Source organism: Dipodomys spectabilis, unplaced genomic scaffold, assembly GCF_019054845.1.
Source record: "Dipodomys spectabilis isolate Male_0828 unplaced genomic scaffold, ASM1905484v1 ptg000416l, whole genome shotgun sequence".
Classification (NCBI taxonomy): domain Eukaryota; kingdom Metazoa; phylum Chordata; class Mammalia; order Rodentia; family Heteromyidae; genus Dipodomys; species Dipodomys spectabilis.
Window position 1 is genome coordinate 2,266,037 of NW_024871093.1, and position 14,755 is coordinate 2,280,791.

General features: G+C 48.8%; 1 protein-coding gene across 1 annotated transcript in view; it reads right to left on the reverse strand.

Annotated features, from left to right (window-relative positions):
• Tbc1d10a (TBC1 domain family member 10A) overlaps nucleotides 1–4,771 on the reverse strand; it is a 37,228-nt gene extending 32,457 nt beyond the window's left edge. Inside the window, exon 1 of the mRNA XM_042667706.1 lies at nucleotides 4,491–4,771. Within this exon, the coding sequence (XP_042523640.1) occupies nucleotides 4,491–4,699 (209 nt within the window). The 5' untranslated portion in view covers nucleotides 4,700–4,771. The remainder of the gene's footprint in view (nucleotides 1–4,490) is intronic.
• Nucleotides 4,772–14,755: the final 9,984 nt, after the last annotated feature.

Here is a 14,755-nt window from a genome sequence, read left to right on the forward strand (position 1 = left end):
CCACATAAGCAAAAAGAAAAAAGCCGGAAGTGGCGCTGTGGCTCAAGTGGTAGAGTGCTAGCCTTGAGCTGAAGAGCTGAGAGACAGCGCCCAGGCCCAGAGTTCAGGCCCCACGACTGGACCCAAAAAAAAAAAAAAAAACAACAAAGATGAGAAACTGAGGCCATGAATGAAGTAACACATCCAAGATCACACAGACAGCCGGACTCCAGAGCTCATAAGGAGGGAGCATATGGCATCTTTTTTCCGGCACCCTAGTGGAAACAGATTGAGTGACTGGATCTATGCTAGGCCTCACTGCCCCCCAGAGGTCCTGTTTCAGACCAGATGCTGAGAGGACAAAACATCAAGCAGTATCCACCGTCTTATCTCTTTCCCACAGCTTAGGGTTTCCTAGCAAGCGGACATACAGGCACCTTCCCAGGGCAACAGCAGCTGGTGTACTGGCCCCCCTCCTACACCGTCAGGTCTTGTCTGAGGCCTAGAACACCCACAGGGCTACGAAACTGGCTTGTCTATTGAGGTTGGAAGAAAGCAAAGGGGAGAGAAAATTGGAGGACCTGTGGTCTAGATTCACCGGCCAGGCCCCCCACCGCCATGTGGGGCTGCCTCTTTCCAGATGGGCCACCCAAGGACTCACTACCAGCTCCAGGCTCTCCTGGGATCTGTAAGCACCCAAGAAAAGTGAATGTCCTAATCTTACAGACTAGAAAAGTGGCAGGAAAGCAAAGGAGGCAGGTTCCAGCTTGCCAGGAGGGCTCTGGCCTCAGACCAATTTACAGAGATGCCAATTAAGCCTGTTTTATGATTTCCAAAGTTGTAGGGCTGCCTTAATCAGCTAGAAAAATAGAATGCCCAGAGAGCAGGAGACTTGACAAAGCCAACACTGCTGTTCCAGATGTTTCTCCCTGGGCCTAGCTCAGATCCTTTGCTCCCATAACAGGAAGCCAACGCCCACAGGATCCCAGAGAGCAAAGCTCCTCACCTCATCTGGCCTACAGACTGAGCAGAGGGAGGCTGGGAGGGAGGCTGCAGACCCAGGCAGCCAGTCTTCATAATCAAGCAGGAAAAAGCAGAGGAGCAGAGGAGAGGAACTCGCCTCTTCCATCACCAGGATACCAGAAGACCTGGTATCCACTGTATATCCCTCTTTCCCTTCCTTACTATCTCCTCCTCACACAGGTTTGTTCGTCCTACCCCCACCTGATAGGAAAGAGAACATTGATCCTCCCGAGCTTCTTAGCTGAGAACACCTGGTCTTCTTAGGATTTTCTCCAGCTAAGCCAAGAGAACTTATTGTGGCCAGCTCCTCTTTCTGTGACTGGCTGTTTTCTGTCCTCTGGCTACTGTTCAAAAAAGCAAGCAGGGAACATTTCAGTCCCACCAGAGGTTTCCAGCAGAGCAGATTAGCAAGGTGTCTAGATGAAGTTGAAGAAGCACAAAGGCATAAACCTGGCATCAGAAATTTTGGGGTTAACTCCAAGCTTTGCTCCTAACTGACTAAAGTGGCTTAGCACTACTCTTAAAGCTACCTGTAGGATGAGAAAGACCTTTTGGCTTTCTAACTTGGGATGCAGTAAATAAAAACTGAGTGTTACTCCCAGGCAGGAGTTAATGACAATAGCAAGGTGAATAAGCCTGGCCCCTACACCCAGCCAATCAGGTTGATCATGACAACACATTCTTACTCCACCAACCATCTGGTCAACCTCCTACACTGCTGAAGGGATTTAAAAAAAAAAAGTGCTGAACCAGCAAAGGTGAGGGCAGGCAGGTTCCTATGGGGTACCTTCAGTTTCACCTGTCTGTCTGATACCCATTTTGCTGGAGCCAAAGGGCCACATTTATGGATGGCAAAGGCATGAGTCCTAACCTGGGAGTTCTGTCACTACAAGGCTCTGTTCCTCCTCTCTAGGCCTCAGTTTCTTCTGTCTAACAAAGCAGGTTGAAACTGGTCTATCTCTTAAGATTTCTTCCAGCTCATCCAATCTATGATTTTATCATCTATTCCTGCCAGGTAACAGACATGTGAGCAAAACAGCCTGTTTTTCTTCCCCATTTTTAGCCCGTTGCAACTATCAAAACAGTTTTGTCTTGAGACAACCTTTGACCCAGGGTGGCTAAAGTGGATCTTTAATCTGGTGCCAGAGTCTCCACCATCTCCACTATGCCCATCAGTGCTAATGTTTCACTTCTGTGGGCCAGCACATGGACTCCTAGCCCTCAACCACGAGACTGGGTTCAGGGCGGTCATCCTGAAACTTCCCACAACTTACTCTTGGCTTCTTCAGAACCACAACATAAACTAATCAAGGAAGATCTAAGCTTTCCAATATCAGAGACTTTGCTGACAGGCTTAAAGTGAGGCAGGGACAGTTGTGGGCCATTTCTGACCCAGCCTACAGACACCAGGAACTTAAAGGGTATCTGCAGAGCCACATCCTGAGTTTATGGTGTGGAGGAGGGGGAGACACAGATGTCTGGCTGACTGGTTGAGGAAGACTACAGCCAAAGGGAGGTGCTCCCATTGGGGCCTCTCTGCTCAGAAATACCAGAGGTACGCCCTCATTTTTCTTCTCATTCCTCAGACCCTTAAAAGGAAAAGGAAAGAAACAAACCTTTTCTGGGCCACTATTTGTACCAGTCACTCTGCAGGTGCCCTCACACTCCTGATTCTCACTTAATCCCTTCACTACTGATGAATGTAGGTGTGACTGTTGCCCTTTCCAGTGGGTAAACAGGCTCAGGATCTTGCCCAACGTGGCATAGCCAACAAGTGTGATTCCTAAGCTGGCCAGTTCCCAACTATACCACCATGCTCTGCACCCTGGGATCTGTCAATTGCCTGGGAAATATGCAGGAGGAAATCTCATACCTTACAATTCAACAAATCTGAGCTTTTACTTCCAAGACCTCCCAAAAGAAACTGGGAATTCCTTTCAGTTTTCAAGATCCCACCTCTCCCTAGTCTTGGTTCCTGGTTACATGGTACTACATCCTAAGTCCCCTATTGGTTCTCACAAGTTCATTCCAACAAACTGAGACACCTCCTCAAATCAGGGGGAAGGATAAGCATAAGGGGTGCTCTCTTGAGTCTGGATTGGGATTGGATGAGCTTAGCCTGCTGTGAACAAGTGGGGAAGAAAGAGTGCTAGAGGAGACAGATCCAGGAGACCAGAGGCAACTCCCCTGAGGGGAGGGGCTTAGATTTCTCCTAGGGAGGAGGCCTGGTGAATGAATCGTTGGGGTGGCTTGTGTGGAACTGGATTCTTAGTCAAAGCATTTCCATAAGTCATGAGAAAGATTGGGGAACTCTTGGGCAGTCATGCCTAGTCTGAGAAGGGAGGAAAGGGATCTTCTGGGTGGGGTCATGGCTGGAATAGGGTCCCCACTGTTAACTGTGGGGGCTGTCTCTGCTGAATGGGCGCCAGTGTCAGTTCTGTGCATACTTGTCACATGTGACAAGACAGTTGGGATGGGAATGGGGTCTAGGAACTACCTTCCCTAAGGGGACTACCAGTTCACACCTGGGAGTACTGTGCTCAGGACTGAGCTCCGTCCTGCCCAGCTTGAGAAAGGTTCCTCATCTTTCTCCACCGGCCAACTAAGTGCTTGGGTGCTCAAGGGTGGAGGATCTGAAAGTGCCACCCAAATTAGGGACCTTGTTTTCTCCCCTCTTGCTTACCCCTCCCCGCCCAGATCTGGGTTTTGAGGAGGAAGTATATTCCCTCCCACCCCCCAGCATCCCCGGAGTGTGCCAATTGGCTCCAGTGGCTTAAGTGGCTGACAGTGTGTCCTGGAGTTGAGGAGGTTGAGTAGCTACTGGAAAGGGGGAGTGTCTGCCCACCTGTTGTCTGTGAGGATGGAAAGACCTGCCCTTGAGGGATGCGAGGGGAAAAGCCAGGAGGGGACTGTCTGTTGGAGACCGGATCAGTGGCAGCCCAATTAGAGATCTGATGTGGGGGACGGGGACAGGGCCCAGCAGTGGATCCTTTTTAAGTCTGCTAGGGTTCCCGGGTGGACGAGAACACAGGGAGGCAGTGGGTCTGTGGGGGAGGAGACAGATGTTGAATTCTCTAGGCGAGCTGGGGAGGGGGCAGCCATCTGTGATCCCTAAGGCTCGAGTGGCGGCGCCGAGTTTGGGGCTAGTGTCTTGTGTCGGCCCCGCGGTCGGAGGAGGGCACTGTCAGTCCTTTTCGGGACAGTCTGTCTTGGGGGGGCGGGGGGGGGGGGGGAAACGGGGATGGGGAAGGAAGGAGGCGGGGCTGGCCTGCGGGTCCCCAGATCGGAAGCAGAGTTGCCGATCGACCGGCCAGGGCGGGTCCGTGGGGAGGGAAGGGGTTGTGGCCCTGGCTTGCGGGGGGGCGGAGGGACCGGGACATGTTGGTCGGTCCTGACGGAGGCTAGGTCCGTTTCCAGGCCCACCCACCCCAGCGCAGGTCCCGCGCTGCCGGCCCAGACCCAGGCCTCGACCCCCGAGCGCTACTCACGCGCCCTCGGCGCCCTGCGAGCCCACGATGAAGCCGAACTTGTCGATGCGGCGCTCGGCGAAGCCGTTGACCTCTGAGTCGGAACCGAGAGAGCTGAGCTCGTCAGCGGTTGTGGCGTCGGGGCCCTGGGCCAGGCTTTCCCGAGTCCCCGACAGACTTCCCCCGGCCGCGGGCGCGCGCGGCCCATTCTCTCCGCTGCTCTTCGCCATCCTGGCCGCGCCCGCCGCCCGAGCCCCAGCGGCCACCTCAGCCACCTCAGACGCTCCAGCTCCCGGGCCTCCGGCGACGCCGACGCCGACGCCCCGCCCACGCGCCGCGACCATTGGCCATCGCAAAGGGGGGCGGAGCTCTAGGCCCAACGGGGAGCTCCCTCTTTTACGCTCAATGGGCGCCGCGAACTCCATGCCCCGCCCACTTCTAAGCTGGCGCCAACCGGCCCGACGTGAGGGGGCGGGACAGCCGTCATCAGGACCCCTCCTCCCCCGCCCCACCCCGAGCTGCCAATCACCTGAGAATTCACCTGGACTAGCTCTTCTGGCCTTTCCGGGTTGGCCAAGGCCCCGCCTGTCACCCTAGTGGCTTTCAGGTAAAGGCCTAGGGCTTTCCCCGGGGATTCAGCTTGCTGGGGCCCGGGCCTCCCCTGTACCCCAGGGCGTGGGTGGGGATTGTTCCTCCGTTCTTTCGGAGAATTCTGAGACAAGAGTTCAGGAATTCTCCCTGAGATACTGAACATCATCTAGACAGGGCCTGAGCTAGAGGTTTGGCAGCTGCCCCCACCTTCTTCACGACTTTGGAACTTTAAATTAGCATGTTGGAAGACTTTGGGGGTGGGGAAAGGGTGAAGAATTTGAACTCCGAGTCTGGTGCTTGTAGGGCTAGTGCTCTGTCACTTGAGCCCTATCTCGAGCACAGCTCTTTGGCTGCCTGGACTTTTCTGCCCTGACTGGCTTGAACCCATGATCCTCAGGATCTCTGCTTCCAGAGGAGCTAGGATCACAGATGTGAACCACCTCCACCGAATTTTTTTTTTTTTTTTGTAAGATAGTTTTGCTGTGTAGTCAAGTTGACCTCAAACTCCCCACCCTCTTCCTTTAGCCTCCACAGTGCTGGAATCACAGGCTCTATGTTTATTAAGAATTAAGAATAATGACAGCACTGGGCGCTGGTAGCTCTCGCCTGTAATCCTAGCTACCCAGGAGGCTGAGATCTGAGGATTGCCATTTGAAGCCAGCAGAGGCAGAAAAGGCCCTTTGAGACTCTTATCTCCAATTAACCTCTCAAAAAACCACAAGTAGAGCTGTGGCTCAAAGTAGTACAGCACTAGCCTGGAGCAAAAGAGCTCAGGGACAGCACCCAGGCCCTGAGTTCAAGCCCCACAATCAACAACAAAAAAGGAATAATGACAGGGATGGAGGCATGGCTCAGATGGCAATGCACTGGCCAGTGGCCAATGAGCAAAAGCATTGGATACCAAATTTCAAGTCTAGGAAGGAAAAGAAAAGAAAAAAGAGACAAAAGCTGAGCGCCAGTGGCTCACACCTGTAATTCTTGCTACTCAGGAGATTCATCTGAGGATCTCAGTTCAAAAGCCAGCCCAGCCGGGAAAATTCGTGAAACTCTTATCTGCAATAAACTACCAGAAAACTGGAAGTGGCTCTGTGGCCCAAGTGGTAGAGCACTCACTTGAGCTCAAGAGCTAAGGGACAGTGCTCAGGCCCCAAATTCAAGTTCCATAACCAACAACAAAATAATAATAATGACCTTCAGCTGGAAACTTGACTCAACTAGTAGGGGATCAGCCCTGCAAACATGAAGTTGACCTAAAGTCATTTGTTTTCTCAACAAAGTTATTGACATATAATAAACATATCCCAAATTCACTAGTTCAAAGTGTACAATGCTTGGGTATGATCTCTAGCACTGCAAAATAAGTTAAAATAATAATAGTCAGGCACTAGTGACCCACATCTGTAATCCTAGCCATTCAAAAGTGTGAAACCTAGAGAATTTCAGTTCAAAACTAACCCTGGTGAACCCTAGGAGACTCTATCTCCAATTAACCAGCAAAAAACTGGGATGGATTTCAGTGCTAGTGTCTTATACTTGAAATAGCTACTAAAGACGCTGAGATCTGAGGCTCACAATTTAAAACCAGCCTGGGAAGAAAAGTCTGAAGTGCTTGTCTCCATAATTAACCACCACAAAACCAGAAGTGGAGTTGTGTGGCTCAAGTGATAGTGTCAACCTTCAGCGAAAAAGCTGAAGGGACAGTGCCCAGGCCCTGAGTTCAAGCCCCAGTACACACACACACACACACACACACACACACACACACACACACACACACACACACACACACACACACACACACACACACACCCACCATGGTGGGAAGTGGAGGTGTGGCTTAAGTAGTAGAGCGCTAGCTGTGAGTGACCAAGAAAGCTGAGCATTAGTGTCTATACAAGCACTACTACTAATAATAATAATAATAAGTCAGCATAATGGCATATGTTGTAACTTGAACCCTCAGGAGGCTGAGCTAGGAAGATTGCAATGTCAATGCTAACCTGTGCTACTTAGAGCTTGTCTCAATAAGCAGAACATGTAAGTAATGGGTCTTAGCATAATTTCAGGATTGTTTAATCACAATCTAATTTTGGAACATGTTTATCACCCCAAGAAGACACTCATACTCATTAGCAGTTACTCCACACCACACCACTTTCCTACCTCCATCCTTGGTATTTGCTAATCTACTGTCTGTAGATTTGCTTTTTCTGGATATTTCATATAGAGAGTGTTGTGGTTTTTGTCTCTAGCCTCTCTCCCTCTTGGCCCCCCCTCTCTGTTTTGTCCATTGTGGGGCTTGAACTCAGGGGCTAGGTGCTATCCCTGAGCCTTTTTTTTTTTTTTTTTTTTGAGGCTTGAACTCTGGGCCTGGGCGCTGTCCCTGAGCTCTTCAGCTCAAAGTGAACACTCTAAATACCAGAGACATAGTGCCACTTCCGGTTTTCTGAGTGGTTTATCGGAGATAATAGTCTTATGGACTTTCCTGCCAGGAGCTGGCTTTGAACCATGATCCTCAGATCTCAGCCTCCTGAGTAGCTAGCTTTACAAGTGTGAGCCACCTACCCCCAGTTTGCCCCTGAACTCTTTTGCTCAAGTCTAGTGCTCTACCATTTGAGCTGCAATGCCACTTCCAGTTTTTGAGTGTTAATTGGAGATAGCAGCCTGCTCAGGCTGGCTTCAAACTGTGATTCTCAGATTTCAGTCTCCTGAGTAGCTAGGATTACAAGTGTAACAGCCAAGGGTGCCTGGCTTATTCTTCCCATTTTATAGGCAAAGAGCAAAGTCAGTTGCTGAAGGTCTTATAACTAGCTTATGGTAGAGCCAGTAGTTGAATCTATTTTATTTTATTTTTTTGGTCGGTCGTGGGGCTTGAACTCTGGGCCTGGGCGCTGTCCCTCAGCTCTTCAGCTCAAGGCGAGCGCTCTACCACTTGAGCTACAGCACCACTTCCGGTTTTCTGGTGGTTTATTGGAGATAGGAGTCTCACGGTCTCTCCTGCCCGGGCTGGCTTTGAACCGCGATCCTCAGATCTCAGCCTCCTGAGTAGCTAGGATTACAGGCGTGAGCCACCAGCGCCCGGCTTCAGTAGTTGAATCTAGCTCTCACCAAGTATGTTGAGAAGCCCAGTCCAATTTTATCTACATGAACTTAGCCCCCAACAGCCAACTTCTGATCCTGGGGATTGTCCAATCTTTATAGTTATAATGATAGTTCCTCACTTCAGTACACTATGATTTACATAATATATTACATACACTCTTGGTATCATCTGACACTCCCGTACAGACCTGAAGTAGACAAGCCCAAAAAGGGGAGACTGGAAGGGATGGGTCACAGCTGCAGAGCCTGAGACAGGCTTCAAAAAATTCAACACAAGCTCTAAGAGGCAGCCTAAGCCTTGAATGATTCACCAGCTGTTTCCTTGATGCCACGTGGCTCAGAAATTCTTGCAGATTTCACTGTAGTCTTCACATTCCGTAGGCTTCTGGCTTGCCACAAACAGCAATGACAGATGGGAGTGGGGCAACAAGCTATTCTGAACTCAAATCCTTAGTCTGGGACGATGATTGAAATCTGTTGTGGCTGAAGAGAATGGTAGGCTTTTAGGTCCAAGCTCCCAAAGGGGCTGGAAACCCCAGGAGTGTTTGGGCTGGGCTAGGGACACACCAAAGGGCACTTAGGTGTCTGTCCATCTTTGGAAAACTAGATAGAGAGTACTCCATTTCTCTGTGTGCCAGCACTGGGGTTTGACCTTAGGGCCTAGGCACTGTCCCTTAGCCTTTTTGTTCAAGCTAAATGCTTTACCACTTGCACCATAGCTCCTCTTCCAGCTTTTTGGTGGTTAATTGGAGATAAGAATCTCACTGACTTTCCTACACAGGGTAACTCTGAATGTGATCCTCAGATCTCAGCCTCTTGAGTAGCTAGAATGATAGGAGTGAGCCACTGGCTCAGGGCAACATTACTCCATTTCAGGCCTGATGCTCTAACTTTAATTGTCTTACACTGAATCAAATTGCTGTGAGGCTTTTTTGTTTTGTGTCAATGGTGGGGCTTGAATTTATGGCCTGGGTGCTGTCCTTAAGCTTTTTGCTAGAAGTTAGTGCTCTACTGCTTAAGCCACAGCTCCAAATCTTACTCTTCTTGTTCCAGCTTGCATCCAACCACAATCAGAATCTCAGTAGATAAGATTACAGGTGTGAGCTACAGGAGCTGGGTCTTTATTTTTATTTATAGATAGGGTCTTGTTCAGGCTCAAACGCCTAGGTTTAAGTGATCCTATCCTCCTGCTTCGTCCTCCCGAGTAGCTGGGCCTATAAGCATGTGTGCTCAGCTTCTCTGAGGTAATTTTCTCATCTGTGAAATAGAAATCTTCAAAAACAAAACAAAGAAAAACACCCTTTGGAGGAGTTGCTCTGAGATTTGGTGTGACACTGTGTGCTAAGCCTGTGGCCCAAGAAGACATCCAGTAAACAGAGGCTAGGAGTGACAGATTTATGATTTGCATATTCATTATTGTTTTCCACCACAGTCTGTGGCTGAAGTAGGGCGTTAACCTAATTTACTCAATAGCACATAGCTCCCAAGACTTTGCCACATCTCTGTATCCTCTACAAACTGGGTGTTCTTGCACAAAATTGCTTAACTTTTAAGAATTTTATTTTCCTTCTTCAAAATACAGAAATGCCAATAATTACATGGTGAGTCAGAAAGTCCTGTCTCTGAAGCCTGCAGGGCATAGCAGTCAATCTCTTAGTTGCTTTACTTTTTCAAACTCCAAAGTGCTTTTTCCTTAACATACCTCTAACTGTAGTGGAAGGAACAGAAAGGGTGAAGGAAGCCAGGTGCTGGTGGCTCACACCTAGCTACTCAGGAGGGTGATATCTGAAGATCACAGTTAGAAGCCAGCCCAGACAGGAAAGCCTGTGAGACTCTTATCTCCAATAAACTACTCAGAACAAGTTGAAAGTGGTACTGTGGTTCAATAAGAGGCTCAGGGACAGCACCCAGACCCAGAGTTAAAGCCCCTGACTGTCAAAAAAAAAAAAAAAAGAAGCGGGGGGGGGGGGGGGGGGAACGAAGGTCTAGCCCTGGGTCAGGGACAGAGAAAAAGTTAAGAGAAGGGGGAGGGAGAAAAAAAAATCCTACCAGTCATGCTTGTAATGGTAGCTACTCAGGAGGCTGAGATTTGAGGATCCCTATTCAAAGCCATTTGGGGCAGGAAAAGTCCATGAGACTCTTATCTCCAATTACACACACACACACATACAGACACATCTCCAATTACACACACACACACACACACACACACACACACACACGGTGGAGGGAGGAGGAAGCGGGGGGGGGGGGGGGGAAGAGGATTCAAAAGTGGGGCTGTGGCACAAGTGGTAGAATGCCACAAAAGCTCAGGGACAGTGCCCAAGCCAAGTTCAAGCCCCAGGACTGGCACAAAAATATGAAGAAAAAAAAACACATAAAAATGAAAGCAAGTCCTGGCCCAACAGAGCTTATAGCCCAGTATAGGAAGCAGATGGTGACTAAGTATATAATACTTCACAGGAAAGATAAGGTGGAGGGAATGCTGAGGCAGCAGTGAGCGGGGAGGTAGATGGAAATGAGACGGGTCCTCTGTGGGAGTCTGGGGACAGCACACAAGAACCAGGACAGAAAGTAGAAAGCTTCTCCTTGAAGACAGGCTCAAAACATTGGATTGGAGATGGCAAGGACAGGGGTGATCATTTTGATAAATGATCAAAACGGAGAGCCCCCAAGAAGGGTGCTGTGGAGCAAGCTTGAGGTCCTCACTACTGAGAAGGCTGAGGCAAGATGGGTCACTCTGAGCCCAAAGTTTGAGGCAAGCCTAGGCAACATAGCAAGATGCCTATTTGAAGAAAAACAAAAGCAGGGGCTGGGAAGGTGGCTCAGTGGTAGAGTGCTTGTCTCACATGCATGAGGCCCTGGGTTCCATTCCTCAGCACCACATAAGAAGAAAAAGCCAGAAGTGGCACTGTGGCTCAAGCCCTAGAGCGTTAGCATAAGGTTATTAAGCTGAAGAGCTGAGGAACAGTGCCCAGGCAGAGTTCAAGCCCCACAACCAACAAAACAAAAAATACCCCCAAAACCCAAACTGGGTGCCTGTGGCTTATTCCTGAAATCCTAGCCACTCAGGAATCTGCATTCTGAATCTATGTTCTGATTTGAAGATCAATGTTCAAAGATAGCCTAAGCAGACAAATCTGAGACACTAATCTCCAATTAACCAGCAAAAAGCTGGAAGTAGAGGCGTGGCTAAAACAGTACAGTACCAGCCTTGAGCAAAAAAGCTAAGCAAGAATGTGAAGGCCTGAGTTCAGAGTACATTCACACACACATACAGACATGCTCACTCACATGGTTCACTACAGTTCAAGGGACAAGAGGCCTCAGGCAGTGCTGCAAAACATCCTGGTGTACTTGCTGGTACATTCTTCTGGCCATGAAGGAGGTTCACTAGGGCTACAGGAATGTGCTACCCTGAAGTCTCATCCCAAGGTACTCACTGGAGCCCCTCTTTCTGGATCCTGGAATGTGCCCTTGGTATAGATTCATGGAAGGGGACCCTCATGATGTAGCAGTTCTGAGATTCACATCTTTCTTCACACAGCCACAAGTCATTTGGTAGGGGCTGCTCCAGGTAGAGGAGGCTACATTCTCTGGTGTTTCAACTTCTTGCACAGGGTCACATGCCCAGATCTGATCTAATCACTTAGCTCAGGGATAAGAAACCCTGGAGCAGCTTAACTGAATTTAAGGCAACAGCAGTCTTCTATAGCAGTTTGTAGTGACAGAAGTTTACCTTGTCCTATATTTCAAGGGCTGCAGGACCCAGACGTACCTAGAATTGGTCAAATATCCACTCTCCTGAAAATACAATATAGTTAAAATATTCCTAATCATGTAGAGTTAATGATAACTTCAAATCTTACCTTTTTTTTTTTGTTTTCTGAGATAGGTCTCTGTAGCCCAGGCTATGTTTGAATTCTCAATCCTACTGCCTCTACCTGTTGGGTTTACAGGTATGTACCACCACACCTGACCATCTAATTTTTATAAACTAAATATTTACTTTGGGTGCCAGTAGCTCACACCTGTAATCCTAGGTACTCAGGAAGCTGAGATCTGAGAATCATAGTTTGAGGTTACCCTGGGCAGATGGAGACTCCTATTTCCAGTTAACCACCAGAAAGCATGAAGTAGTAGTAGAGCGACAGCCTTGAGTGAAAAAACTAAGGGACAGCTCCCAGATCCTGAGTTCAAGGTATCTTGGTTCAAAGTATTCCAGTACTGGCACATAAACACAAACATGTAAAAATTTTATATAACTTTATTTTTAGTGGTACTAGCGTTTGAACTCAGGGCCTTACGGCTTACTAGGTAAGCTCTCTACCACTGGAGCAGGCCTCCAGCCCATATTTACCATTAAATATGTACCATTAAATATGTACCCTATTATACTTCCCTTCCCAACCTTTTCAATAAGAAGGCTAACTGAAACATGACTGCTTTAGTTAGTTATGTATTTCCATTCAAGTGTATGTCCCTACAACCTAATATAACCACTATATGTATCGCTAATATATTGCTTTTTTTTTTTCTTTTTGGTGCAGGTTCTGGAGCTTGAACTCAGAGACTGGGATTCTGTGCTCAAGTCTAGCACTCTACCCCTTGAGCCACAACTCCACTTCTGGTTTTTTGTTTTTTTTTTTCTTCTTTTTTGATGACTAAGTCTCATGGACTTTCCTGCCTGGGCTACCTTTGAACCATGATCCTCAGATCTCAGCCTCCTGAGTAGCCAGGAATACAGGTAGGAGCCGCCAGTGTGTTCCATCAAGTCTTTAAAATGGTTTGTGTGTATGTGAGTGATTGGTCAGTCATTAGGCCTGAATTCAGGGCCTGGGTGCTGTTTTACTCAAGGCTAATGCTCTACCACTCTGAGCCACAGCTCTACTTCCCATTTTCTGGTGATTAATTGGAGGTATGAGACTTTCCTGCCCAGGCTGGTTTTGAACCGTGATCCTCAGATCTTAGCCTCCTGAGTATCTAGGATTATGTGAGCCATCAGTGCCTAGCAAATGACAGCATCTTTGAGTGAAGTTCTGCCCTGTCTTCTCAGTGGCTCTCAGCAGGTACATTTCTTCTTTCAGAGACTCATCCACAACAGTGTGTACACAGTGTTCACCAAGAATGGATAAGCAGCACTGGTTTTCCAAAGCCCTCATAACCTCCATGACTGTGAGTACTACAACTTTTTGTTGTTGTTGTTGTTGGTCGTGGGGCTTGAACTCTGGGCTTGGTTGCTGTCCTGTGCTCTTCAGCTCAAGGTGAGCACTCTACCGCTTGAGCCACAGCACCAATTCCAGTTTTCTAGTGAGTTTATTGGAGATAAGAGTCTCACGAACTTTCCTGCCCGGGCTGGCTTTGAACCGGATCCTCAGATCTCAGCCTCCTGAGTAGCTAGGATTACAGGCGTGAGCCACCGGCACATGGCTTGCAACTTCTTTAAATAAAAAACAAAGACAGGTGGATAATCCTCAATAGACTGCATTAAAAAAGCTGTGTAAGCAAGTAGGTGCTACCTCTAGGCCGCAGGCCCTATTTCATCAGGAAGAGCAGTGCCAGGCAGCCGAGTCTATGGGCACATCTGAACAAGGCTTCATGGTCAATGAGCCTCCTGAGGCTGAGCCAGCTGAGACAGACGGTCATTCAGCGGCTCCGGGAAACTGTCCATTCCAGAGGGTGGCTCAAAGGGCCCATTCACTTGCATTCCAGCCAGCAGCATTCCTGGCTTCCCTTCACAGCCTCAACCACGGAGATACTGTGGGGTCTGCCATCTGCAGAGGCGTGTGCCCTGACCCCATTCTCAGAAAGGAGAGTGTGGGTGTGGGACTCCCCAAGGCCTCCTGACCTTCTCTCCTGGAATGAGATGAGGTAGGGGCTTTCTGAAGCTCTCAGTAGTAGGCTCACTTTAGGCACCCAAGCCATGAAGCTCTCTTCAGAAAGCCAACTTCCAGCAATCAGGATGGAGGCAAAAGTCCTGACAGGCTGGAAGTTTCCGGCTGGGCTGAGGAAGGTGTGACTGCAATAATGGCTCAGTGACCTTGGCAATGTTCTCGCCTCCTCACCCCTTCTCTTGAAGATCTAATGGCAGTTAAATAGGACTATAAATAAAAGGCACTGGCAACTCTGGGGCTTTATACATGTACAGCTTTCAAAATGAAGTCTGCTACAGGGTTTTTTTGATGCCATTCCTGAGACTTGAATTCAGGGCCTGGGTGCTGTCCCTGAATTTTTGTGCTCAAGGCTAGAGCACTATCACTAGAGTTCAGCACCTCTTGTAAACTTGAGGTGATTAACTGAAGAAAAGTCTCACTTACCTGCCCGGGCTGGCTTCAAACTGTGATCCTCAGATCTCAGCTTCCAGAGTAGCTAGGATTACAGGTATGAGCCACTGGCACTCTGCTCTGCTTTAGGTGTTGGATTTTTTTTGTCGGTCGTGGGGTCTGAACTCTGGGCCTAGGTGCTATCCCTTAGCTCTTCAGCTCAAGGCTAGCACTCTACCACTTGAGCCACAGTGCCACTTCCAGCTTTTTCTGCTTATGTGGTGCTGAAGAATTGAACCCTGGGCCTCATGCATGCAAGGCAAGCTCTCC